Genomic DNA, 27,715 nt, shown 5'->3' with positions numbered 1-27,715 from the left:
TCTGGTGGACTCAGAACAGGGATTATTGTGCCCCAAAAAGTTCTGGCCACTCTAACTATGAATCAAGTTTTTCGGGGGGTTTTCCTTGACCTACAGGAAAGGCGAATGCTCTCGTACCCTATTTCCTCGTCCCTAACATCAGGCTCAGTATCGGGTGGCTGAGGCGGCTGCTCAGCTTCACTTCTACCATCCCCCCCGACAGCTTGTGGTCATTGTACCTGGTCCTCAGGCTCTGTATACGGTGGCTGAGTTGACTGCTCAGCTCCATAGCCATCAGTGTCCCAGTCGGCTTCTGGGTTTTGCCGCTGGTCTTCATTGAGCGGGTGGCGTCTGTCTGACTCTCTTCTTAGTAATAAGTGGACGTCTAAGCACCTGGTTTTCCAACTCCACTCTGTAGGAGAGAGGACCTGTGCTGGTGATCACCACCCCGGGTAGCCATTTCTTATGGCTTGTGAAATCCCTTACCCACACTTCTGCACCTGATGCCAGTGTTCTGGTTGGCCTGGTGCTGTTTTTTCTACAGATCATGCGCTCTTGGTTCTGGAATACTTTAGCATGAGCATCCGGTCTTAGCAGGTCAAACCTGGTTCTGACAGGATGGCCGAATAACATGTCTGCTGGTGACCTGCCTGTTGTTGCATGTGGTGTTGATCTGTATGCTGCCAAGAACCTTGATATGCGCATATTTAGCGATCCTCCTGATCCCACGGTTTTCTTCAGGGCCTTCTTAACTGTTTGGACAGCTTTTTCAACTAACCCATTTGTGGAAGGCTTGTAGGGGACAGATGTTATGTGTCTTACGCCATTGGATGTCAAAAATCTCTTTAACTCAGCACATGAAAATTGCTGCATTGTCTGACACGACCGTATGGGGAAGGCCATGAGTGCTGAACATCTCCCTTGGGTGCCCAGTTGTTGCTGCTGACGTGGCTATTCAGACAGGGTAAACGTCAAGCCATTTTGAATACGCGTCTACTGCTATTAGGAACATCTCCCCCAAAAATGGACCTGCATAGTCTATGTGAATGCGTCCATGGTTTGCCAGGCCATTCCCGAGGTGAGACTGATGCTTGGGGAGGGGTGTTGCGTACCTGTTGACATGTGGTACAGGCTTGCACTTTAAATTCTATTTCATTATCCAATCCAGGCCACCACATATGAGCTCTGGCTGTTGCCTTCATTCTCGAGATTCCTTGGTGTGGTTCATGAAGCTCCTCCAGCAGGGTTTCACAAGCTTGTGGTGGCACCACAACACGGACCTCCCAGAGTAGCATACCATCTCCTACACAGAGCTCAGCCTGCCTTCTGAAGAACGGACATAAAACCTCAACAGGGCAGGTGGCAGGCCATCCCTCTTTGATGAAGCGACACACTTTAGCAAGCAAAGGATCCGTACAAGTCCACTGCTTCAGCTGATGACTGGTAATAGGAGCAGTCTGAAGCTCTTTCAGTAAGCATGTCAGCTCGGTTGGCCTGTGTGTGTCCCTGGGCCTTTCTGGGAGGGAAAGCCTGCTGAGGCTATCAGCATTTGCAATGGAGGGTCCTGGCCTGTATCTGAGGACGTACTGATATTGAGCCAGTAGTGGTGCCCAGCGTTGACGGTGCGGTGATGCAGCTGGCTGAATGTTTTTTAGCTCACCTAGTAGACTCAGTAGGGGCTTGTGGTCAGTTCGGATGGTGCAGGCACTAGTGCAGCAATTGTGTTTGTAGGAACGCCCGACCAAACCGGAGGTAACACTGGGATTCGAACCGGCGATCCTCATGTTGGTAGGCAACGGAATAGACCACCATGCCACCTGAGTGGCAAGATTTTTACATGACATATCTCCTTTTTAGAAAATAAAAAAAGAGGTTGGATTATGTCACCCCATAGATAACATGCGCTCGTTTGTCAAACAATACTCCCAACTTCCTTGTTCGCTTATTCCCAAACACACTCCAGCAAAACCATTGATAACGTAGGCTGAGTCATTTATCAACTGCAGCGCTGAAGGTTATAACACTCTCTACCTCAGTCTCACTTGTACGAACACACGTGTCATTATTATCGAAGAATGTGTGAATATTTTTGCATGTGTTCATTCTCACATGTGACTGCGTGGGAGTGTAGCTGAAAGAGCTTTGTGTTTTCAATGCATCAGGTGAAGGGGAGGGACATCTCTAAAATAAGATGTTTCGGCGAAGAAACACTTTCCATTGAATCCCTGATGGGTGATGTGTAAGTGGTGAAACCAGCCGGGACAGACGGACTCCAGCACTGCCATGGTGATGAACTTTGGTTTTAGGATGAACAACAATGCCGGTTAAACATGAACTGAGAGAGACAGACAGACAGAGAAATATATATATATATCGTATAGCAGGAGGAAGACAGACAGACAAGGTCAAAGAGTGCAAAGGCGGGTTGTAGACACACAGCAGGGGGCCCTGAGCAGTGGGACTGGTGGTGTCTAATGATAGCAAAGTGTTTTTCTGGCCTGTTACTTCCTGAGAGTTTCCTGACAACACCTACCACTGTGATCTCTCCCAGCCTCCACCCAAAATAAACAGCCTCAATGTCACCCTCCCATGTCCTACTGGCAAAGTCTGCTACTGCCTACTAATGAAACCATTCAGTCGTGGCACTGTCTGTTTGCTGGTGGCAAGTAAAGTCCCTGTGCACCTTAATAAGGTTTCCTGAATACTTCGTTGTTTAATTGTATAGTTGGAAACACAAGTTTACCCTCTACTCATGATAGTCGAATGTGAATTTTGTACGGTATATTTTTGCATCTGGGAAGCAGGTGTGGTTTGGGCAAATTGTCCATGGTCAAGAGTTCCTGATTTGATCTCTGAAGCTGCGAATCTTTACAACTTCCACAATGTCTTTGAACTGGGGCATCAAATTCCTATATTACACCATTCTGCTCCAAGAAACTATTTGAAACTATTGAAAACTTGGCTCAAACTAGAATTAGAAGAAAGAAAGACACTTTATTTTGTCATTGTATTCTTACAATGAATGTGTTCTCTGCATTTAAGCCATCCTATTGTATAGAAGCAGTGGGCAGCTGCAGCACCCAGGAACCAACTCCGGTTCTTCTTTCCATTGCCTTGGTCAGGGGCACAGACAGGAGTACTAACCCTAACATGCATGTCTCTTTGATGGTGGGAGGAAACCGGAGCACCCGGAGGAAACCCATGCAGACATGGGGAGAACATGCAAACTCCGCACAGAAAGTACTTGGGATGATGGCCTGGGGTTTGAACCCAGGACCTTCTTCCTGCGAGGTAAGTGCTAACCACTGGGTTGTTGGTTTCACACCATCATACAACACTGTGGGCTTTGCTTGCAATGTATGCTGTGATTTTGTTTACCCATGTAAAACACACACATGTGTACTTGTGTAATGTGAGCAAGTAAAAATACTTTGTTACTGTACTTAAGCACTGTGTGTGTGTGTGTGTGTTGGGGGATATCAAATCAATAACTCAATTTATTAACTAATTTAACAATCAGGCAGTTGTTTTTTGAGAATTAAGTGGGAGGGGGGGTACTCCTGTCTTCTAAACATATTTAGTTAATTCAATATTGGGTTAATTTACTGTAACGGATTCATACAAACTGTTACATGGTGAATGGCCTAAGCACATTACTGGAAGAGAACCGAGCATAGTTCCTCCAAGATATGTCTGAGAATGACAGCACTACCAGAATGGCAGAGGGAGGGGGGGGGGAGAGAGAGAGAGAGAGAGAGAGAGAGAGAGAGAGAGAGAGAGAGAGAGAGAGAGAGAGAGAGAGAGAGAGAGAGAGAGAGAGAGAGAGAGAGAGAGAGAGAGAGAGAGAGAGAGAGAGAGAGAGAGAGATTAAAATGCTTGAAACTGTTTATAGGGGTCCCTGAGGTGCTTCACATCTGAAAAGATATAGGGATGGGAGGTTTTCCCCATTAGCTCAGAGCTGTAATAATGATAACGATGTGCCTGCTTCTTATTATGGATAAGCAGCATTTACTTTTACTTGTAGGTACTTTACTTAAGTACGCTTGATCCCAGAAAATTACTTTTGATACTTACCGACATTTAATATCAGATACTTTAAGACTTTAATTCAAGTATATTCTTAAAGTTGACTTTCACCCTTAAAAATTATTTCCTAGTGAAGTATCTTTACTTTCACTCAACTGTGGAATTTGGGTACTCCCTCCACTACTGCAAAAGTTGTGTGCGTGCAACAATATTATACCCAAAATCCCTGTTGGTATAATGGGAAGCTACTGCTCCCTATTGGTGGAGATATAAAAATCATAGATTACGCACGTATGTGCTTAGAAGATATTTTATTCAGCAGGAAAAAGCATGTAAAAAATACAAAAGTAAGACTGATAATGTAAAAATACAAAGGAAAAAAAACCCCAAATAGCAACTACAGAAAATGAGGATGAGGAGGCTGTATCATGGTTGAAACATTTGGGGTGGCAATTTGGCCAAATTACAGAATGACAAATACCATGAGAAGTTGCTAGTGTAATCCCTAACACCAAGGGAAAGGTTTAATTTGATTATGAGATGGAGAAATGATACCCGCTGGTTATATCAATGTTATACAACATCAGTCCTGCCAAAGGGCCTTAGATGATAAAGCCATCAAAACTACAAGCTGATCTGCTCAAAGAGAAAGCAGCACCGTGTGCAATCTTGTGTTTCAGTCTAAGTGTAACAATTCATGTGTATGATACTGACTATGTTTGTACATTGAAAGAGCAGAAAGACGAATCGTCCCAAGCAAGAGGATCCACACCACTCCGTGTCTGGAGGCCAAAACCTGCCTTTCATCATCACCCTAATAAACAAAGAAAACAAGGATTATGAGATTATATTATTACTAGAAGAACCCCGCTACAATGTAGCGGTTTGGTTATCCACCCGTCTAAATCTCCCTCCTCTTCATCCTGCCAGCTAACCGCCTTCCCCCTGCCCCTAACCCCCCCCCCACTCCAACTCCCTCCCCCCAAATGCTCAGAATCATCTGAAACGCTGAGAAAAGTGGTTTTTAGCCATTTTTAGAAAATGCATATTTTGCATAATTATTATAATTATTTTAAATTTCTGCTATTTTTCTGGTCCTCTCTGGAACAATACCTACCACCTCCAAAAAAAATGAGGATCATAAGTGCATTTTTGCAAAAATGCATATTTTGCATAATGCCAAAACATTTCTAAGTCCCAGAATTTTTTTTTATATAGGTGAAAAAAATCAAAGATGCTCAGAATCATCTGAAATGCCGAGAAAAGTGGTTTTTTAGCCATTTTCAGAAAAATGCATATTTTGCATATTTATGCATAATTCATTATGCATAATTTTAATGTTCTGCTATTTTTTATAGGTGCCCCTGATCATCCCCAATAACCTCCAAAAAGAATCAAGGCCCCAAGTGCTTTAGTTTGGCCGTTTATAGACTCTCACACAGACACACACCACACACCAGACACACATTGTGAAAATACAGTAGATTTTTACTGCCATTACGACAACTGCTACTACTATTGATAATAAGAACAATAACAACTTTATATGTAACTAACAAAACAGTTTGTCCTTTAAGACAAACAAAAAGGCAGAGTCAAAGTTTCAGCAAAAAGGACACAGGCAAAAACAAAGACATAGCCATCAAGGCGAGGTTAGGTTAAGGGCTAACTAGGTATAATTATGAATAAAGTACACGGGACCTTAAGTTCCTTAAGACTTTGCAGACAATACCTTTGTCCCGTTCAGTCTTATAATATCGTATCCATAAGATGGAAGAAGAACATGAAAGAACACATGAGAAAAAAAATGACTAGTTTCATATTTATTTTTAGACTCACAGCATTGGTAGAGCCTGTTGACACGGTTAATGTCATTTCGGCTCATTGCTCGGGCTCCTCCAATGCTGACATTGGGGTTGGGCTTTGGGACGATGGTGGGCAGTCTGCCACGGGCCTTAGAGAATGCGTATCTTCAAAATAACACAAAAGACAGCAACGCATGGAATGAACACCTTGAGCTCGTCATGAGAACTTAGATATAAGCAGCATCAAAAGCATGTGGACACACACACACACACATACACACTAACCTGCCGTAGTGCATGACAGAGTTGTAGTCATAGGGTGTAGCTAGGTTATTTGTCTGCACCTTCCTAAAGTTATGCTCTCTTCCTAAAATGAGAAACAGAGGAGTCATCAGACATCACAGTGGACATCCCAGAACACCATCCCATGATAACAGTTCAGTAAGGACAACTCATGTACTTGGAAAATATACATTTTTTTCCCCCAATTAGAGTAGCAATATTTTTTAGCTCTGGTGGCGAATGGTAATGAGCAGTACGTACTGCTTGTATGTGTTGACTGCATCTAGAGTGAACTATTATCTATCAAATCTCTGAGCAGAGAGCCCCCGTACAGTTAAGGGGCAAAGCGTACATACCAGTCCAACCGGGTCAGCAAGGAGTAAGAATTTCATGATTGAACTTTTTTGAAACTCATAAAAAATGAACGAACATACAAGATCCAAACAAACCCCCTCTCTCTCTACCCGACAGAGAAATCCAAGTACCATAAAAATCGACTCCCACACATCCATCCAAGATATTAAAGAAATGTTTCCAAATGAGCTGACCTGGCAGGATGTTCTCCGTTTTGATGGTGACATATCGGTCCCTGTCTGAGCGGACCTGCTCGTGGTGGAAACCCAGGGCGTGGAGCACCTCATGTTGGACCGTTCCATGGTTCACACATCCCCGCTTCTGAAGAGAGATTAACTGCCATCTACCTTGACGGCCCAGACGGGACCAGCACCTGAGACACACACACACACACACACACACACACACACACACACACACACACACACACACACACGCATGAAGTACATTTACCACACACACACACACACACACACACACACACACACAGATAATTGACTACTTCATTCCCTAGCCCCTAACCCTAACATTTAAAAGTACATGGCTAACCTTAATCTGATCCTTTTTCTAGCCTTAACTCTAAACTCAAGTCTTAACCCTAAAGAAGGGAAGAACAACAAAATGGCCTCACAAACCAAGTTTGTCTCACAAGGAGGGCAGGCTGTCAAAGGTCAGACCTAACAAGTATAGCGATACGTGCGCACATACACACCTCATCTTGTTTCTTTTCAACTTAAACATCACATACACAACGGACACAAGTGTGCAAATGGTCATATACAGACAGACAGAGATAGAGTGCCTTTCATCTTGTTCTCCTAGGTGTGTGTTCCTACCCATTGCCTGGGTAGAAATAGATGTAGTCCCTTTGTCTTTTCCGCCACACAAAGCGAATGCAGCTCGTTCTGTGGAAGGATACCAGGGCTCGGATGATGACGTTGCGTTCGGCCCTGGCTGCAGACAGAGAATGAGATGAGATATGTACAGCTCTTCCAGCTTATCATAGCACTTAATCATTCCAAAAAAAGCTAGCAAAACTTGTGGCTGTTCCTCAACGCTATGAATTACCATGCTAGCAAACATAATTCAAGAGGGCGTGCTCTTTTATTCTAATCCAGAAAGGATTTTGGATGATCATTTCTTTTCAGATATAATAACACCTCGAGATTTAAATAATGCACATGATGTCAAAAACGAAAACAATTATTTTTTGGTAGTAAGGTCATGGGTTTATGCAAAGAGTTTAAAGGGCATAGGTCAGGGCTACCAGACAGTGACTTACAGTATGAATAAGAGATAAAGACGGGCACGTAGACATAACGGCCATATTTTCGCCACTTGCAGCCTTTGGCTGTGCATGGAACTGCGTTTCGTGAGCTGGTACTCATGGCGATGTCACCGTAAATGATGCGAGGGCCTCCCCGGACATTTCCTAAAAAGGATTCAAAACAGAAAATAATAATGATAATAATGAAAAAATTGATTTGTATCAAACTTTTCAAATTTACAAAGTAGTTTACATAAAGAACAACAATGATAAAACAATGAAATAGAATTGCTTATGATAAAATGTTATCAGTTAATGCGATTTTACAAAATTATTTCATAATACAAGCTTATGTTCAATCTTTATTTTTTCCCAAAACGTATACTGAAAAAACTCCTATGCTAGTATAATAACAGTATAATCTCATAAATCTCAAGAGCTACACTATGGTTTTCATGATTATTATCCTGTTAACCATTTATCTAGATGAGTTTGCCTTGGTCTTTCTCACCCAGGTTAGCATTTACTGCCTCGATCATGTCTGAGACACTTGACTCCTCACTTTCATCTGAAAATGCAGAGATAGAACATATTATTTTACAGGAGAGCATTGGAACAAATTCCATACATACACTACCGTTCAAAAGTTTGGGATCACCCAAACAATTTCGTGTTTTCCATGAAAAGTCACACTTATTCACCACCATATGTTGTGAAATGAATAGAAAATAGAGTCAAGACATTTGACAAGGTTAGAAATAATGATTTGTATTTGAAATAAGATTTTTTTTTACATCAAACTTTGCTTTCGTCAAAGAATCCTCCATTTGCAGCAATTACAGCATTGCAGACCTTTGGCATTCTAGCTGTTAATTTGTTGAGGTAATCTGGAGAAATTGCACCCCACGCTTCCAGAAGCAGCTCCCACAAGTTGGATTGGTTGGATGGGCACTTCTTTGAGCAGATTGAGTTTCTGGAGCATCACATTTGTGGGGTCAATTAAACGCTCAAAATGGCCAGAAAAAGAGAACTTTCATCTGAAACTCGACAGTCTATTCTTGTTCTTAGAAATGAAGGCTATTCCATGCGAGAAATTGCTAAGAAATTGAAGATTTCCTACACCGGTGTGTACTACTCCCTTCAGAGGACAGCACAAACAGGCTCTAACAGGTACTATTTAATGAAGATGCCAGTTGGGGACCTGTGAGGCGTCTGTTTCTCAAACTAGAGACTCTAATGTACTTATCTTCTTGCTCAGTTGTGCAACGCGGCCTCCCACTTCTTTTTCTACTCTGGTTAGAGCCTGTTTGTGCTGTCCTCTGAAGGGAGTAGTGCACACCGGTGTAGGAAATCTTCAATTTCTTAGCAATTTCTCGCATGGAATAGCCTTCATTTCTAAGAACAAGAATAGACTGTCGAGTTTCAGATGAAAGTTCTCTTTTTCTGGCCATTTTGAGCGTTTAATTGACCCCACAAATGTGATGCTCCAGAAACTCAATCTGCTCAAAGAAGTGCCCATCCAACCAATCCAACTTGTGGGAGCTGCTTCTGGAAGCGTGGGGTGCAATTTCTCCAGATTACCTCAACAAATTAACAGCTAGAATGCCAAAGGTCTGCAATGCTGTAATTGCTGCAAATGGAGGATTCTTTGACGAAAGCAAAGTTTGATATAAAAAAAATCTTATTTCAAATACAAATCATTATTTCTAACCTTGTCAATGTCTTGACTCTATTTTCTATTCATTTCACAACATATGGTGGTGAATAAGTGTGACTTTTCATGGAAAACACAAAATTGTTTGGGTGATCCCAAACTTTTGAACGGTAGTGTATATTTATATATAAATGTAAACTGACCTATTAGATTCTCTTTGGTTCCACCCATTTTGTTGGTCGCCCCCTGCAACACGTGCAAAATTTGCATAATTCAGTTATTTCCAAAAATGAAATACTACACCATCCACACTGTTTAACATAGCCTGCTAGATGAACATAAAAGTTCAAGAGCCAATGATCCTGTGATGTTTTGTGGTAAAAGAGCTATAAGCATAGTTAATAACGTAGGATATTGTGAACACACTAACAAGCAATTTTTAAAGTCAAGTGCCTTGAAGTTCAGGGAATTAGTAGAATTTGACACAGCACAAACAATGTTCAAAGCAGGAAACAATCTACTACCGAGTAATATACAAAAAATATTCTCAGAGGGGCATCCGGGTGGCATGGCAGTCTATTCTGTTGCCTACCAACACGGGGATCACTGGTTCGAATCCCCGTGTTACCTCCGGCTTGGTCGGGCATCTCTACAGACATAATTGCCCATGTCTGTGGGTGGGAAGCTGGATTGTGGGTATGTGTCCTGTGTCGCTGCACTAGCGCCTCCTTTGGTCGGTCAGGGCGCCTGTTCAGGGGTGAGGGGGAACTGGGGGGAATAGCATGATCCTCCCACGCACACTACATCCTCCTGGTGAAACTCCTCACTGTCAGGTGAAAAGAAGCAGCTGGCGACGCCACATGTATCAGAGGAGGCATGTGGTAGTCTGCAGCCCTCCCCGGATTGCCAGAGGGGGTGGAGCAGCGACGGGGATGGCTTGGAAAATAGGGTAATTGGCCAAGTACAACAAGAAAAAAACTTCTCAGATAGAGAAGGGAAATATAATTTGAGAGGGAAAATAAACTTCAAGAAATTATGTGTTTGTACAGCTTTGAAGAGCATGGGCATGTCAGGATGGGGGTAAAAACAGTGAGCACAGAACTCAACCAAAGTACAAACAATATGCAGTTCAAGAAGAAGTACAAAGGACTGATTATCAGGAGATATAGGGATGATGAAGAGTAGTGTTAACTCAGTAAACACAACTCTAACATTATCATTGTTAATGTTTACAGTTTATTTACAGCATACTAGTTCAATTTTATGATTTTTGTTCACCCAACTTCAGATAAGTGGCTTGGATAATGGATGAATGGATGGATGAATACTTAATATGCACTTTATTTTATGTTATGGCATCAACATTGCAGTTGAGTTCAGTGTTTTCTGTGACACAACAAGAACACTTAATATGCACACTTTATTTTCATATGATATGGCATGGCCCTGTGATGGACTGGCGGCCTGTCCAGGGTGTCTCCCCGCCTGCTGCCCAATGACTGCTGAGATAGGCTCCAGCATCCCCGCGACCCTGAGTAGGGTAAGCGGTTTTGATAATGGATGGATGGACGGCATCTACAGTTCAGTTCAGTGTTCAGTGACACAGTGTGCACTATGCAATACGGAGATAGCATTCTAATAAATTGGAATAGAAATTTTGAATTAAATATTTTTGACTCAATTTGTCTGCTGTTATCAAAATATAATGTGATCGACTACCCAGGTGGTACACAGCAAGTTGTATTTTCTGCTGTATTTTTACATTTTCAGTAAAATTATGTAGAGTATTGCAATGTATCGCCATATGTTTTGTATCGCAATGTATTGTGATACAATTGCAGTGTGACCCATGTATCGTGATACGTATCGTATCGCGAGGTCCTTACCAAAACCCAGTACTAGTTAACTGTCTGTTTTATTTATCTCTAAACATTTCTTATTACATCCGTTTATTCTTGGTACATGACATTAGAATGTTTTTCTTTTTTTCTTTGTGTTATTGATTTTTTTTCTTATTGTTTGCAGTAGTTGAGTTTGTATTCTGCAGCACAACTTGCGTTGAATTTGAACTCTACAGTACAGTGGGAATTGAGTTGGTAATGTATAGTAGCTGAACTAACTTAAGAGTAGATGAGAAGGGGTAGGAAAAAATAAGTGTGTACTTCCTCCTACTCCTTTTCGACCATGTAACAAATAATCTGATGCATACAGAGATTTGTTCGCTGAGTTTGATGTGTGGATTTGTTGATCACTTCAGATTATTGGCAATGGCTTATCTGTATATCCTGCTTATTTACAGGTTCGAAATAAATCATCATTCATTCATTCATTCATTCATTCATTCATTCATTCATTCATTCATTCAAAGATGTTCTTACCGGAGGAAGGGAGAAGACAGCGCTGCTCATGAGCGAAAGGAGGAGGAAGAGGAGAGCCGAGGTCATGATGTATGTTCTCTCAGCTCAGTGCTTTCTGCAAATCTTAGACGACAGCAAAAGTCAAAGCACTACGATCGGTAGTCACTCGGTGTTCACTCTTATGGCTCTTTGCATTTTATACACAGTAAATGCAGGGTGTGTCCGAGACACCCGCCTATCTCAAGCTTTCAAGATTGTTCATCAACCAAACACGAAAAGGTTGGCTCACACAAGAGAATTTCCAGAAGGAAACATTATTCTAGTGAAGACAGATTGATGTACACACATCCCTCCCCCCAAAAAACAAAAACAAACCAGTAAAGACCTGTCAGACAAAGGTGCAATTCTAATCGAATTCCTATCACTCATCTTCGGTTCACAGCAAACTTTGAATGCATTAGATGAGAAGCATCTAGGTGGAAAAAGAGTTATGTCAGGTGTCTTCATCTCTTCATCTATAGAGGATAAGAAACCTTTAAAAGGTGGCTTTTATGCACATGTCCTGTCAAAAGACAGCTTTTAATAACCAAATGTGTGTGTGTGTGTGTGTTAAATGTACTTCATGGGATTAAATGCATTTTCTGGTTGACATCCATCATTCAATGTCTGTCAACTAGCAACACAAGGAAGTAAGCATGTGTACATCTACGAAGGCAATCTCCCAGAATATTGACCTGAGGAATGTTTTTATGTGAGCTGTTATTTTTGGATCACTAAACAATAGTTGCATTATGAAACACATTATATGCCAACTGATGTGGTAGGACACAAATGAGAACATTTGCTCCTGCGAGTCATTCAAGTACATATTAATGACGAGAAACTCTTCTGTTCCTGTCGAGTAGGTTTAAACTGGCATGTGAGGACATCATAGTCTTATTATGGTCATTATATGGGGTTACGGCCTATAGTATAGCAGAGTCCCACTATATAAAACTCTTACATATTTGTGGTTCTCAATACTTCCAGTAAATAATGTGACACATTAACCCCCCCCTTCTGTTTTTCTGTTCAGTATCCCACCAAGACAAACTCCGCATATGCTGAAACTTAATTGGCAATCATTAATCTTCAAGTTGTACAAACTGATTAGTAAGCAAAGGCAATAAACATTCATTGGTGAAGATATCAAACCACGATTTATAGATTTATTGGGTCTTCCTTGTTACAATCCAAGTGGCACGTGAACATGCTTCTATCAATCCTGGAGCAAAGAGTCTGAGGCAAAGGTGCTTTTATTACCTTACTAGTAATGTATTTAAAAATATATATATTAGGTGAAATTAGCAATGACAGCAATCCTTGAAACAAACCTGTCTCTTTACAAGCTTGTTTACGTTCACGTGCAAAACTTGTCACATTTCCACTAAAAAAAAAGAAAAAAAAGATTGTAACTTCCATTCTGCTGTTCAGTTTGGTGCCTTATAGCAAATATACAGATTAAATTCCAGGTGAAAAAATGCTGTGTACAACAGATTTGCATCATGAGCTGGCAGATTTGTCTGGTTCCCAGGCTACGGAGACCTCACCATCTACCAATGATTTCAGTTGAAATGTGGAGGATGTGGAAAAACCCATCCTTTGCCCGTCACTCAAACTGACAGTACAAGTTCCAGAAAAGTGAAAGTGAAATAAAACATGTGAACAGCACAGTCATTTCAGATTTTACTTCTGTTTTAATTTTGAAGCCTTTGTGGGTTCAGTCCAATTGTGCTTCTGGTTCAGTGACCTCGTGTCTATGTTGTCAAGGGGAGGCTGAGGGAAGGCCCATGTGCTACCCACCCCCCCCCCACACACACACACGCACGCACATGCGCGCGCACACGCGCACACACACACACACACACACACACACACCCAGGACATAGTCCAGAGGGTTAGCGCACATATTAGTGCGTTCCGTTACGGAGCGGATAAAAGCACCAAATTTTGCATGAGGCTTCTCTAGGACCAACTTAAGGATTTTAGGGTAGGAGCCCCACAAAAATATTAAAAATACCCATACAGAACACAAAAGTTGTTCTTGTATTCAAAAAAAATATTTTTTCTGAGTAATAAAGAGGACATTGATGATAAATTGTTATTTATTGCACACAAAAGAAGTTGAAACTGATTTTTAATTGTCCCGATAATTAAACCCCCCCTAATGATGTGTAAAATGGAGTACAAAGACACCTGGTGCCTGTACATCTTCCATATAGCCCTGCACACAATAGGCGGAAATTTTAAAAAAAAAAGTGAGAACAATGCCCTGTTCATCATGGAGACTGTTATCTCTTTAATTTTTGTTTTAGATTTTAGCATCAAGTTGTTCAAATATACAAATACTGTCACTATACATTCAGACCACCAGATGGCGCTACACAAAATAAGCTCAACTGTCAAAATGAGTTTCCCTCCTTAACTCATCACATATCAGCATTGTCTCAATGCAACACAGTCTCACACAGAGCTGCAACCAAACAAGTGAAATTCAGGTAAATATCATAATAATAATCAATGAAAATGTGCTGTATGTTGCTAAATGAGCATATGGAAGTAAAGATGATTAGCTAAGCTATCTCCATTAAACAGCTAATGCTAGCACAGAGGTCTGTTTTTCAGCTAGCAACTAGCTAGGGCTTGTCAGAAATGTTAGCTGGTGCAATCTGGAATAGTTGTTGTGTTGTTGTTGTTGTGTGGCCCAGAGTTGGCAAGATTGCTAAGGGAATTTGAAGATGGATATCTCAAAGAAGATAATGAAGAGAACTTCCAGCACCACGAGCAGGGTCTTGCAACGCAGAAGACCTTTCAGAGACAAGTCAAAAGTCTATCTGAAACCATGAAAAGAATGGGAAATCCTTTCTTGGATGACTTCAAAGATCTTGTGACTCTTGACAGCCGGAACTGCACAGATAAATCCGTCGTGAATACAGTACTCATCTTGGAAGAGACAGGAAAGAGACAATATCAGGAGTTTGTCAAGAAGGTGCTTGAAGAACGGACACGCTCCATCCATGATCCAATCAAGAGGAATGCCTTGGCACTCTTCAGGCAACCTCGACGCAAGACAATGGCAAAACATGGGAAAAAGATCAAAGTGCTTCAGAACAACATGGCACTCTTTGGCCAGCTATATATAGCTATGCAAAGCCGTGAGAGTAACTTGGATGAATTCTTCACACATGAGGTACAGTCCTTCCCTCCTTCCCTCTCAGACTTTGGGAAACTTCATCCGACCGGCACCAAATCTGACCTGCTGCAATGTCTTGAGCACCCAGGGCAACCAGAGCCACCCTCAACCTATGACTGCAAAGTCCTTGATGGAGCAGTCATTGTCCACTGCCTGCCCACTGTGAGAGTGACCACATTTGATACCTATGCAGATGAGGTTTTCATCCCTTACTTACAGAAGCAGCTACATAATACCAAGCGGCTGGATGTTGTATGGGACACATACATCCCAGACAGTTTGAAGGAGTCCACCCGCGAAAAGAGAGGACAAGGTGTTCGCAGAAAAGTGTCAGGCCCGACAAAGCTGCCCGGAAATTGGATGGATTTTTTCCGTGATCCAAGCAATAAGAAGGAGCTGTTTGACTATTTGACATCCAAGATTGAACTGTTTAGCTGGCCACAAACCAAAGCTTTGCATGTCACATCAGGGCAAGCTGTGTCGTCTTTTGGTTCCAGTAGCACAATGAACTCTTGCAATCATGAGGAGGCTGACACTAGGATTGTGGTCCATGTACAACATACACTGGAGCATGGAGCGAAAACTGTCCTTGTGCGCACTGTGGACACTGATGTCATCGTCATCCTTGCAGGCTTGTTTCATGATTTACTGGTAATTCAACCCCTGACTGACATCTGGGTGGCTTTTGGGATGGGCAAAAAGTACAGATTTTACCACATCAACAGCATGTGCAAAAGCCTGGGGGAACCTAAATCCAGAGCTCTGCCTATGTTTCATGCGTATTTCGGCTGTGGCACTACATCTGCCTTCAATGGAAAAGGTAAAAAGTCAGCTTGGCGGGCCTGGCAAGCCTATGATGCTGCCACAGAAACATTCATCGACCTGGCAAAGCATCCCTTCCAGCAACTAAACATAGATAGCCAGCAGTTTCATCATTGTATTCATCATTGCATTAAATGTGTTGTTGATAATACTTAATGTTTGGGGACTTTATTTCTGTAAAAGTTGGCCAACGTTATCACATTTGGAAGTGATTTGATGATTTTATGATGCATATTGTCTGAAAAATACTAGGGGGATTTTCAGATACTTCATTGACATTGACAGTGTTGCAATTTGATATTTTAAATTGAGATTTTCCAGGCGCTCCTACCCTAAAATCCAATAACTGACCCTAAGGAACCATCCTAACAAAAATGGCGCTTTTATCCGCTCCGTAACGATCATTTCACTAAGCCACCGGATTATAACTTTACTAAACACTGAAACCTGAAAATCTTATATCTTTAGGCAAAACAAAACAACAAAGGTTAACTTGGATCGTTGAATTTAAGAATGCAGGGAATTTAGAAGAAGGAATCCTAGCGAAAGCCTGTTTAGCCAGACAAAACTAATAAACAAATCTTCACCCTACCAGTTAAACATCTCAAACCTGCTAGCTAAGTTGTGAGTCACTTGCTTCACTTTAGTTCCCGTCAGGAAGGAAAAGATTAAATGATTTAAACAAAGAAATAATTTAAAAAGCAAAATAAATGTCAACATGTAAAAATTATAATCTTATAAAGGAGGACATTTCTGACAAACAGGCAATAATGGTTTTGACCATAAGTTTTTAAAGAGGAAATAACTGAAATAAACATATGGCCATAACAGAAAAAAAGTCTTACACGTGAACAGAATAAGACAACATGAATCTGAATGCACCGCCATACCTACAAATCCACATTTCACAGAAAATTCTAAGCATATCACTGCCAAACTAAATGACCAGGGGATATAAAGACAAGGTGGGTTTCACTCTCCCAGATGACCAAGTGCTTTGTGCACGATGACAATGATTTTCGACTAATTTTAAACAGACATGACAAACAACATCCCAGTGACAAGTGACCTTGCCACACTGACTGGGCAAAATGCAGCAGTCCATCAGCACTCATATTAGGGGGGCAGGGTCACTATCCAGGCAGAGTCATCTGCAATGTCAACAGTAGTCCACCAGGGAGCTCCCCAGGAACACAGGAGGGTGGGCTGCGCAGTTGTTTCAGATCGCCATAGTAAGGCACTGGGTTTCTGTTAGCAATGTCTCACATTGGGTCTTCCTATTTTTTGATAAAGCTCTGCCAATGCTGGACGAGGTGTCTTCAGGTGTCTTCTTATTCTGACCTATTTTCCAAAACCTTTTGTACATTAGTTGGCCTGAGGCCAAGTAAACGTGTTTTCTGATGTGTCAGCTTTCTGCTGGCTGTGCTCCAAAGTACTACTCTTTAAAACGCTGAGTGGCAAAGTGTCACAGCCAATCACTGTCCAGTTTTTCACAACGTGCTAGCAGTAATAGCTGGTGATTGGTCCTTGCATCAGGGTGAACAGCAGGAGAAGCAGGTCATCAGGAAGTGATGACCTGGACGTAGTTGGCAGGGTAGAGCCCCACCTGGCCACTGGTCAGCTGACCTTTACACCAGCCTTGTTCATCTTCCTCTCCCAGCTTCAACAACTCCTCCCCTGGATGGAAAGTTTGAGAGATGTAAATTTGTCACATCACCTTTTATATACAGTACATAGATATGCAATCCTAATTAATGTTACGGGGCATAAAAGGAGTTCTTGTACAACTACGATGAATGTCTTGTCTTGTATAGCTTACGCCTCTGAGCCAGGCCTGGATTAACACAGTGTGGTGCCCTACAGTGCCTACCTTCTCTCACTTTACACCAGGATTGCCATTCTTTTGTAATAATTTCAAGGACTTTTCAAGCACTTTTCAATGACAAATTATTTCAGAATAACAAACTATAAGTCACTGAGCCGGCATTTGCCAGAGACACAAATACACTAAATACAATGCACAATGTTGTATTTTTTTCAAAAGTCAAACAACCAACAGAACCCAGTACAATTAGCTATAAACCATCACGAATCATCCCTTCATGCAATCCACATAGAACATTATATACAAATAATTAAATTTAGATCTGAACATATTGTATAATTAATCATTTCAACAGTGAGCACACACATTAATTCATTATTTTCTCCCGATAGCTGGTTGTGGTTGGCATATTTAATGATAGCTTGTGCCACCATGGGCTGTGTGTGTCACCTGTCCTGAACCAGGGGGAGGGGGGACTAAACATTGCAGGTTATCTAGGCAACCAGCTGCATATTTGAGCTACAAACACCTTAGAAAGAGCAAAACAGCCAATGACACAGCGCAGCAATCAGCAAATTGAGTGTGATAGATAGGAAGAAAGTGTATCAAGCTTGGCCCAACACTCCAGATCTATAAAAATGGTATCGGGTGAATTCTGAGACGACGGAGTGCACAAGGCTCAGAGGTTCCAATAGGCCTAACCCAAGCACTTTTAAGGACCTCTTTATTGCTCGGTAAATCCAAACACTTTCAAATTCTTGATTTTTTTGAAAATTTTTTTTTTATCCAAGCACTTTCAAGTACTTTCCAGACCCGTGGCAACCCTGTTACATTATGTAAAAAAGGGAAATTTACAATGGGTATAAAGACCATAGATTTAAATGAATTTATAGCCAAAGTACAGGCTCAACACACACACTACAGAAAAATGTAAAAACCAACCAAAAAAAACTTACATCATAGCTAGACATGGGCCTACAAATGCCATAGTAGCCCTTACACATCATGCTACATATCATTAATTTCATCATACATGGCCTGTATGATGGAATTAATGATATGTAGCATATCAATAATATCATAGAAAAAGCATTACAGGCCATGGTATGTAGATATCATTAATTCCATGTATGATGGAATTAATTATATCTACATATCATTAATTCCATCATACATGGCCTGTAATGGTTTTTCTACATGCAGAACCATTACAGAGTATGTCTAAAAAAAACCTCACACCTATATATCAAATAAGAAAGGCCCAATAACGACTGTTGCAAGCAACCATTTCAACAGCTGAATGATCAGAGCGCCAGGCGAGGTGATTGCAGTGGTCGTTTTATTGTTTTCAGAAACAGAAGTTAAAGGAATGAAACCGGAATAGTGATTTAACTTTCATTTCAAAATCCACATACGGCATTTTTCGTTTTCCTGGTCAGAAAAGGCAGAAACAACATTTATAAAGGACTTTATTTTCCCTCTCACCTTTGTAAAATAGAAAAGTACTCATTATACTTATTCCGCACGGGAGGGTGGATTAGTAAAATTGTCTTTGAACATATTTTCTATCAGCAATAAAGTGTACTACTATTATTATCTAACTACAATGGAAGAAATCTGTCTGTCTGTCTGTCTGTCTGTCTTCCTCGTGGCGACTGGACGAACAGCGCCATGGTGCCATTGCAACCCACACTGTGGTCGGAGGGGGGATTACACCCAAACAGGCTCTGCACTAGTTACTGAAATAAAACAGCGTCTCTCTCGCCTTCAACACCTCCGTGGTTCTGAAAGACGCACAGAAAATATGACAAATATTTTAAAATATATTCTAAATATTTTAAAAGTCTAGTCATTGTCTTAATCATTTGGTGTCCCCCGGTACTCGCCCAATGCCATACATGGATCATCTGGCCCAGCTCTGAGCAGCTTAGATACATTTGTAACAACTGTAATTTGATGTGGCAAATAATTATTTCATTCATACAGAGTATCTTATTTGTTTAACTTGTAATACTAGTTGTTACACTCACATGTGATCGATTCTGTGCATAGATTTGGACATTAATTATATACTATCCATCCATCCACCCATTATCTTAACCGCTTACCCTGCTCTCAGGGTCGTGGGGATGCTGGAGCCAATCCCAGCAGTCATTGGGCGGCAGGCAGGGAGACACCCTGGACAGCCCGCCAGGCCTTTTAGAATTCCAAAATACAATTTTGCATTATGTCTACTTGTCAAGAATAAGCAACACAATGCAAATGGCAAGGAAACCAGAATTGGGCTGATAGACAAAGAGGGATTGATTGAAGTACATTCAAACTTCGATGCATTTACCCAATTAAGTCTTGAAAGACAGAGTATTTGACATATACTGTCAATCTTATACTCTGTGATAATAAAAAACTCAAGGCTTTTGTTTCAAGCATAGATGATGATGTTATCTCTGTAATACTCCTTTCATCTTACTTGGCAAGAGAAATGATCTCTTTTGTTCTTATAATAATTTTGAGCGAGCAGCCGAAAGTAGTAGTAGTAGTAGCAGTAGGTAACAGTGAAAGTAATATCCCATTTTTATTGTCCTTTGGTCAAGTTACTATCCTGCATTATGACTGTTTTTTCATCTATACATATTTTCATTTGATACACAACATAATTTTTGAGTGTGCTAACATGTTAGCATGTAATATGGTACCCCATTTACATCCTGTTAAAAACCTAAAGAAAAAAACCTCTTGACTTAACGCAGAAAGTTGATTATCTTATTTGCCAAATATCCACCAAACAAATGTCTTATTAATCCTCAAAATATTTTTTACATTAATTGCACGTCCACCACACACACACATGCATGCACGCACGCATGCACACCTGACGTACTAATAACTGACATGAGTTTGGAGTCACGTTATTCTTTTAAAATAATCTCTCAGATTAAAAGGAACCAAGACAGCATTCGTGTTCTTAAAAAAAAGGTTTGAGTGTCAAATATTTGATAGGTCAGAAGATGAACACTCAAAAAAAAGGCATATTCCCAACAGCAATACCGCTGTGTTTGGTTCCTGAGTGAGACCAGTCAGTGTTTGACAGAGCAGAGTTTCTCACGACCTCCATCAAGAGAGCAAAATGAGATGAAAGATCTATTTTCATCCTCAAAAAAAAAAAAGCTTTCATCGTATGATTGCAAATGAAACATTCACTTTGTGAAAAAGGAAATAATCATTTGAATTGAAGCTGGAATAAAAATGGCTTTTTCATCCAAGCAGTACTAAAAAAAAGCCATCCAGAGGTATCACTGGTCACACTTCACACTTATATGTGCTGTATGGATAATACAGTGACATTTAGAGGACCCTCCAGGAGAATCCCGAGTTCTCCTTATATATAAACCAGCAAAAGCACTTGGCAGCCATGCAGAGGCAAAAAAGAAATGTGACTATGCGTACGTGACTGTATATGTGTGTGTCATGACTGTGTGTAGGTCTCTGTGTGCACATGCCTGCAGGTAAGTGATTAATAAGCATTAGTAAGGGTTAATACCTGCTCTAAAGCTGAGCTCATCAGCCTCCTGGCCGCTGTAATCATAGAGTGCACGTACGCGCACTCCCACTACCTTCACCCCACCATCCTCCTGCTCGCCCACACCGTTCACAGCGAGAGCCTTCTTAGGACTGTCATCGTCCGACCAGTCTGATGAATAGTCTTTCTCCCTAGAGAGAGAGAGAGAGAGAGAGAGAGAGAGAGAGAGAGAGAGAGAGAGAGAGAGAGAGAGAGAGAGAGAGAGAGAGAGAGAGAGAGAGAGAGAAACAAATTGTCAGACAGACATGGATATAGGACAGGGTTAGCGTTACTGAAAATCACCTACAAAATTCACCATGTTTTAGGTGAACAAACGCCCACACACACAAGCATCTCAACCTCTCCTCGTACAGAGAGAGGCTTTCATTCACCTGCTCATCCATGTGCCATCAAACAATTCTGGATTATTTCAATCTTTATTCTAATCAGTCGTGTCTCAAGCTGATTTTCACCTCTTGGCATCGCTTCAGCATGACTATTAATTTGTGTATGGTCATACTGAAATCCTTCATACACAGCCTATGATGGTACAGGACACGGTGGCTCTGGATAGCAGAGAGATCTTCTGGAAAAAATGTATCTTCCTTAACGCCCCACTTGGGGAAATTGTTGACATCGTGAGGTGGGGAGAACAAATGACACACACTTGACACACAAATTACTTGTGAGTCAGGAGAATGTTGCATTTTAAATATCAGTATTAAGTACACTGTTATGAAAATACAAATATTTAAACTGCCATCAATGTCAGAGAGAGTTTTGTCAACAGAACAGCACAACAATAAATAACACAAATGCCAGTGATGACTTTGTGGGAGGAGCTGCTGCTTTTGAATTCTGGGACCATATTTTTCTTGTATTCTTCTAACAACTGCCAAATGATACTCACAGGGACCAAGCCCATGCACACACATATACACACACACACACTCAAAGACATACAAATAGACATACATACATGCTTAAACAAAAAACAAACACTCATACACACACAAACAGCGGGTCAGTTCTCTGGGTCCTGTAGCATGCTAGGTACAGGATGTTAACTTCTAAGGGAGGCTGCAGGGGAACAACACACACACACACACACACACACACACACACACACACACACACACACACACACACACACACACACACACAGTTGAATGGGAGATAATAGTAGTTGTGGGTAATCTGGGCTATACAGCGTACAGGTACCTGTTAAAAACCAAAGGAACGCAACCACATGTGAGTAAGAACACACATACACATACACCCACCCACACACACACACACACACACACACACACACACACACACACACACACACACACACACACACACACACAGGTGTTTCAATGGGAGATAATAGTAGTGTTGTGTGTAATCTGGTCTAAACAGCCTACAGGTACCTGTTAAAATCCAAAGGAAAAAAACCCAATGTGAGTCACACACACACACACACACACACACGCATGCACGCACGCACGCACACACAGAGCTGGAGTGCTTAACGATCTGTCAAAACACTCACACAAACTCCCAAATAACAGATCTATTTATTGCTCTTTTGCCTACTTGCATGGATGTACAGACACAAGAACCCCCCCCTTCCCCCAACTGAACAAGTTCGTGAAGCAATGTCATTTTCTCCTTCGAATAAGATCAATAAGACACAGAGGCCAGGGGTCAGGACTAGACCCATCCCCTGTATGGGATTTATCTGTCCCACCTTTGTTAAAATGTCAATTTCTGTATCAAAAATTGACATTTTACGTACAGCTACCTGTAGGCTGGTAAATAGCAGTCCATTTACCAAAGGGCTGAACTGAAATGCAAAAAAACAAAAACATCCTAATATCATAAAAATGTTCTTACGCTCACAGTTTGACTGTAATTGATATGTATCCAACAGAGATTGTGTCAAGGGCTTCAAAAACAGAAGGGCAACTTGCATGTAGGGGCATGTTTAGGGCCCGCCAATGAAGGGGTGCTCATACATTCATAGTTATTATGATCTGTTGCATGTAAACCGAAATATGAATGAGTCTGATGTCACTAAAAACTCCTCTCGACATCTGAATATTGAAGCCAAGTTAGATGCTAATTGAGGATGAAGGCTAATTGAGGATGAGGGCTAACTGAGGCGTCCTACCTGCCAGTGTCCTGAATGCAGGGGCTGGGTGGAGCCTCTTCTCCCCCGGAGGACACAATGTTGGTGAGTGTGACCACGTTCTCATCCTCGTGACCACTCCTGTCCTTCCTGCTGATGGAACGACTGGCTTCCGGAGACCACTCCTACACACAAGGGCACACACAAACACAAGCGCACACATGCACACCTTTTTGAGAACCAACTTTCTTTAGTCCTGTGTCCTACTAGACTGACCCACCTTGTAAATAATCAGTTGAACACAACACACACACACCTGACCTCACCCAGCCGACACAAACAGACGCACACACACGCATGCCCCCCACATACAAACACACACTGGACATAATACCAGGGTGCTGACAGAACTAGATGGTTGAGGGATTTAGTTACTGTGTTCACAGGGTCATACTGGGCTTAACTAACATACAGCTTGTGTGTGTGTGTGTGTGTGTGTGTGTGTGTGTGTGTGTGTGTGTGTGTGTGTGTGTGTGTGTGTGTGTGTGTGTAGCACTAGCACAATGGTCCTCTGTGTGAGTGTCATGGAGCGCTGTGAGAATGCTGGGAGATTCCTGTGAGGACAGCGGAGATGCAACTCTCCCTGCCAACCTCTCTCTCCCCTAAACACACGTCTAGCCTCTCACATGCTTGCTCATGTCAAGTGTGTGTCTCTCTCCCTCTCTCATGCTCTCTCATCCCATATTTGGATACAGCTAAATATTGTGAACTACAAGGTTTAGTAGTTTAAAAAAAGACATACTATATCCTTGCCTGGGTCCAGACCTTTGAATCCACCCACTCCACTGAGTTATCTGATTTTGGTGGTCTGGCATCATGACATGAAACTGGTTTCTTGGCTGAAAAAGCAATTATCCAATGAGCGCTGGAGGCGGGACTAACGCCGTTGTCAAGCTTTGCGACATCGCAGAAATGTTCACTTAATGGCTTCTCTTTCGCATTTGGGCCCCTGAATAATATTCTTGAATTTAATACGACACCCTTGATTAACAAATTTATTTTATATCGACAGGATGCGTCTCAATATTGCCTGACATCGTAATTTGATTTTACTTTGCTCCACTCTTAAAATGCCGGCAAAACCAATATATTGGCATGGCACCGCATCAGTGTTGACCTAAAAAAGACGTTAGCTTCAGGCAGATACGTTGGTATCTAATGACTGATTAGAGAAAATCGAATCCCCCTCCCTGATGGAAATCAGTGAGAGTGAAGGCAATGTCAGACTGAAGATGGAAATGGAGAGTAACGACTTCACAATTCTGTCTGGTATCAGGCAATGTTCATCCTAAATTGACAACTGCATTTCATCTACTACTTTCGGCTGCTCCCGTTAGGGGTCGCCACAGCGGATCATCCGTTTCCATTTCTTCCTGTCTTCTGCGTCTTCCTCTGTCACACCAGCCACCTGCATGTCTTCCCTCACCACATCCATAAACCTCCTCTTTGGCCTTCCTCTTCTCCTCTTCCCTGGCAGCTCCATATTCAGCATCCTTCTCCCAATATACTCAGCATCTCTCCTCCACACATGTCCAAGCCATCTCAATCTTGCCTCTCTTGCTTTGTCTCCAAACCGTCCAACCTGAGCGGTCCCTCTAATATAATAGTTCCTAATCCTGTCCTTCTTCGTTACTCCCAGTGAAAATCTTAGCATCTTCAACTCTGCCACCTCCAGCTCCGCCTCCTGTCTTTTCGTCAGTGCCACTGTCTCCAAACCATATAACATAGCTGGTCTCACAACCATCTTGTAAACTTTCCCTTTAATTCTTGCTGGTACCCTTCTGTCGCAAATCACTCCTGACACACTTCTCCACCCACTCCAACCTGCCTGCACTCTCTTTTTCACCTCTCTACTGCACTCCCCATTACTTTGGACAGTTGACCCCAAGTATTTAAACTCAGATGTCTTTGTCACCTCCACTCCTTGCATCCTGACCATTCCACTGTCCTCTCTCTCATTCACGCATAGGTATTCCGTCTTGCTCCTACTGACTTTCATTCCTCTTCTCTCTAGTGCATACCTCCACCTCTCCAGGCTCTCCTCAACCTGCACCCTACTCTCACTACAGATCACAATGTCATCCGCGAACATCATCGTCCATGGAGACTCCTGCCTGATCTTGTCCGTCAACCTGTCCATCACCATTGCAAACAAGAAAGGGCTAAGAGCCGATCCTTGATGTAATCCCACCTCCACCTTGAACCCATCCGTCATTCCAACCGCACACCTCACCATTGTCACACTTCCCTCATACATATCCTGCACCACTCCTACATACTTCTCTGCAACTCCTGACTTCCTCATACAATACCACACCTCCTCTCTCGGTACTCTGTCATAAGCTTTCTCTAAATCTACAAAGACACAATGCAACTCTTTCTGGCCTTCTCTATACTTCTCAATCAACATTCTCAAAGCAAACATCACATCTGTGGTGCTCTTTCGTGGCATGAAACCATACTGCTGCTCGCTGATCGTCACCTCTCCTCTTAACCTAGCTTCTATTACTCTTTCCCAAATCTTCATGCTGTGGCTGATCAACTTTATACCTCTGTAGTTGTTACAGTTCTGCACATCGCCCTTGTTCTTGAAAATCGGTACCAGTATGCTTCTTCTCCACTCCTCAGGCATCCTCTCACTTTCCAGGATTGTGTTAAACAATCTAGTTAGAAACTCCACTGCCATCTCTCCTAAACATCTCCATGCCTCCACAGGTATGTCATCAGGACCAACTGCCTTTCCATTCTTCATCCTCTTCATAGCTGCCCTCACTTCCTCCTTGCTAATCCGCTGAACTTCCTGATTCACTATCCCTACATCATCCAACCTTCTCTCTCTCTCATTTTCTTCATTCATCAGCCCCTCAAAGTATTCCTTCCACCTTCTTAGCACACTCTCCTCGCTTGTCAGCACATTTCCATCTCTATCCTTGATCGCCCTAACTTGCTGCACATCCTTTGCAGCTTGGTCCCTCTGTCTAGCCAATCGGTACAAGTCCTTTTCTCCTTCCTTAGTGTCTAATCTGTCATACAACTCACCATACGCCTTTTCCTTTGCCTTTGCCACCTCTCTCTTTGCTTTACGCTGCATCTCCTTGTACTCCTGTCTACTTTCTTCATCTCTCTGACTATCCCACTTCTTCTTTGCCAACCTTTTCCTCTGTATAATTTGCTGTACTTCCTCATTCCACCACCAAGTCTCCTTGTCTTCCTTCCTCTGTCCTGATGACACACCAAGTAGACAACTGCATTTCATCAAAAGCCTAAATACTATGTTTAGTCATTTAAAAAAAAACCTTAGGAGGCATCTGGGTGGCTTGACGGTCTATTCCTTTGCCTGCCAGCACAGGGATCGCTGGTTCGAATCCCCGTTTTACCTCTGGCTTGGTCGGGCTTTCCTACAAACACAACTAGCCGTGTCTGCAGGTGGGAAGCCAGATGTGGGTATGAGTCCTGATCACTGCACTAGCGCCTCCTCTGGTCGGTCAGGGCGCCTGTTCGGGGGGGGGGGGATAGTGCGATCCTCCTATGCGCTATGACCCCCTGGCGAAACTCCTCACTGTCAGGTGAAAAGAAGCAGCTGGCGACTCCACATGTATTGGATGAGGCACGTGGTAGTCTGCAGCCCTCCCTGGATCGGCAGAGGAGGTGGAGCACCGACTGGAACAGCTCAGAAGAGTGGGGTGACTGGCCAAGTACAATTTGGAGAAAAAGGGGGGAAAAAATCCATAAAAATATATTGTATTCGGTCTCGAAGACAACATATTTTTACCCAAACCAGCACTTCGGGTTAGAAACACAAAATACACATCTAAAATATGCTTCTGTTAGCATGACTATTATTACCATCATCATCATTACACAAATAACCACCCGACAGTCATCCGTATGACAAAAACAAACATTATCCTTTAAAAAAAAAATTATCCCTAAGCTATTTGTACTAAGCTTTACGTGTAAACTTTGGCACAACAGCAGCGCTCTGAGGGGTCAGCTGATGTCCAGTCCAAATGTGCCTGTGAACCTTTTCTCATAATGTTTGCACAATAAAAGCTTGACCAATTAAAACTAGCAACAACAACCATGGAGCTGCACTCTGAACATTTTCAAACTGTCAAAGAGTTTGCAGTTGCAAAGCAAATGCTCTAACATCTTGATGCATGATCAATAATCCAGGTAAGAAAATCAAAGAAGGTTGAATCAGCTCATCTGGATACAATGTTTATGGACAGATACGTATCTGTCCATAAACATTGTATCCAGATGAACTGATTTAACCTTCTTTGAAAATGCTCTAACGTTTCATTTTACACATAATCAGCAAGTGGGCGGATGAAATGAATATTATACCTATTATGTAGCCAGTCTTAACTTGTA

The 27,715-nt window shown here is 42.0% G+C and overlaps 2 protein-coding genes across 4 annotated transcripts in view; both read right to left on the bottom strand.

The window, feature by feature from the left end:
• Positions 1-4,305: 4,305 nt before the first annotated feature.
• Positions 4,306-11,885, bottom strand: LOC130111432 (hatching enzyme 1.2-like). The gene is made up of 9 exons (XM_056278621.1): positions 11,746-11,885; positions 9,571-9,613; positions 8,225-8,281; positions 7,729-7,878; positions 7,283-7,400; positions 6,641-6,819; positions 6,096-6,177; positions 5,845-5,975; positions 4,306-4,819 (listed from the first exon to the last, which is right to left on the bottom strand). Exons 1-9 carry the CDS (start codon positions 11,809-11,811, stop codon positions 4,815-4,817), a joined length of 831 nt encoding a protein of 276 aa, XP_056134596.1. The 5' UTR covers positions 11,812-11,885; the 3' UTR covers positions 4,306-4,814.
• A 5,428-nt stretch (positions 11,886-17,313) lies between these two features.
• pacsin3 (protein kinase C and casein kinase substrate in neurons 3) overlaps positions 17,314-27,715 on the bottom strand; it is a 37,974-nt gene continuing 27,572 nt past the window's right edge. For 2 of the 3 annotated variants that reach the window (XM_056278342.1, XM_056278341.1), the window contains exons 8-10: positions 23,321-23,463; positions 21,145-21,314; positions 17,314-17,455 (exon numbers count right to left, since the gene is read on the bottom strand). In XM_056278342.1, coding sequence (XP_056134317.1) covers positions 17,340-17,455; positions 21,145-21,314; positions 23,321-23,463 — 429 coding nt within the window. In that variant the 3' untranslated portion in view covers positions 17,314-17,339. Of the gene's footprint in view, positions 17,456-18,919; positions 19,388-21,144; positions 21,315-23,320; positions 23,464-27,715 lie in introns of those variants that run through there. The other variant, XM_056278343.1, reaches the window with a different exon arrangement.

The sequence above is a fragment of the Lampris incognitus genome, chromosome 4, assembly GCF_029633865.1.
Source record: "Lampris incognitus isolate fLamInc1 chromosome 4, fLamInc1.hap2, whole genome shotgun sequence".
Lineage (NCBI taxonomy): Eukaryota > Metazoa > Chordata > Actinopteri > Lampriformes > Lampridae > Lampris > Lampris incognitus.
Note: the sequence above shows the minus strand (reverse complement) of the source record. Positions and strands in the feature narration are given on the sequence as shown.

What these genes read in the sequence shown, in the direction of transcription:
- LOC130111432 (XM_056278621.1), bottom strand. Translation starts at nt 11,811, where the DNA reads ATGACCTCGGCTCTCCTCTTCCTCCTCCTTTCGCTCATGAGCAGCGCT. An exon ending in GGCAGTAAATGCTAACCTGG is followed by an intron (nt 7,879 to 8,224) that starts GTGAGAAAGACC and finishes AATCCTTTTTAG; the next exon opens with GAAATGTCCGGGGAGGCCCT. An exon ending in TCTGTCATGCACTACGGCAG is followed by an intron (nt 5,976 to 6,095) that starts GTTAGTGTGTAT and finishes GTTATTTTGAAG; the next exon opens with ATACGCATTCTCTAAGGCCC.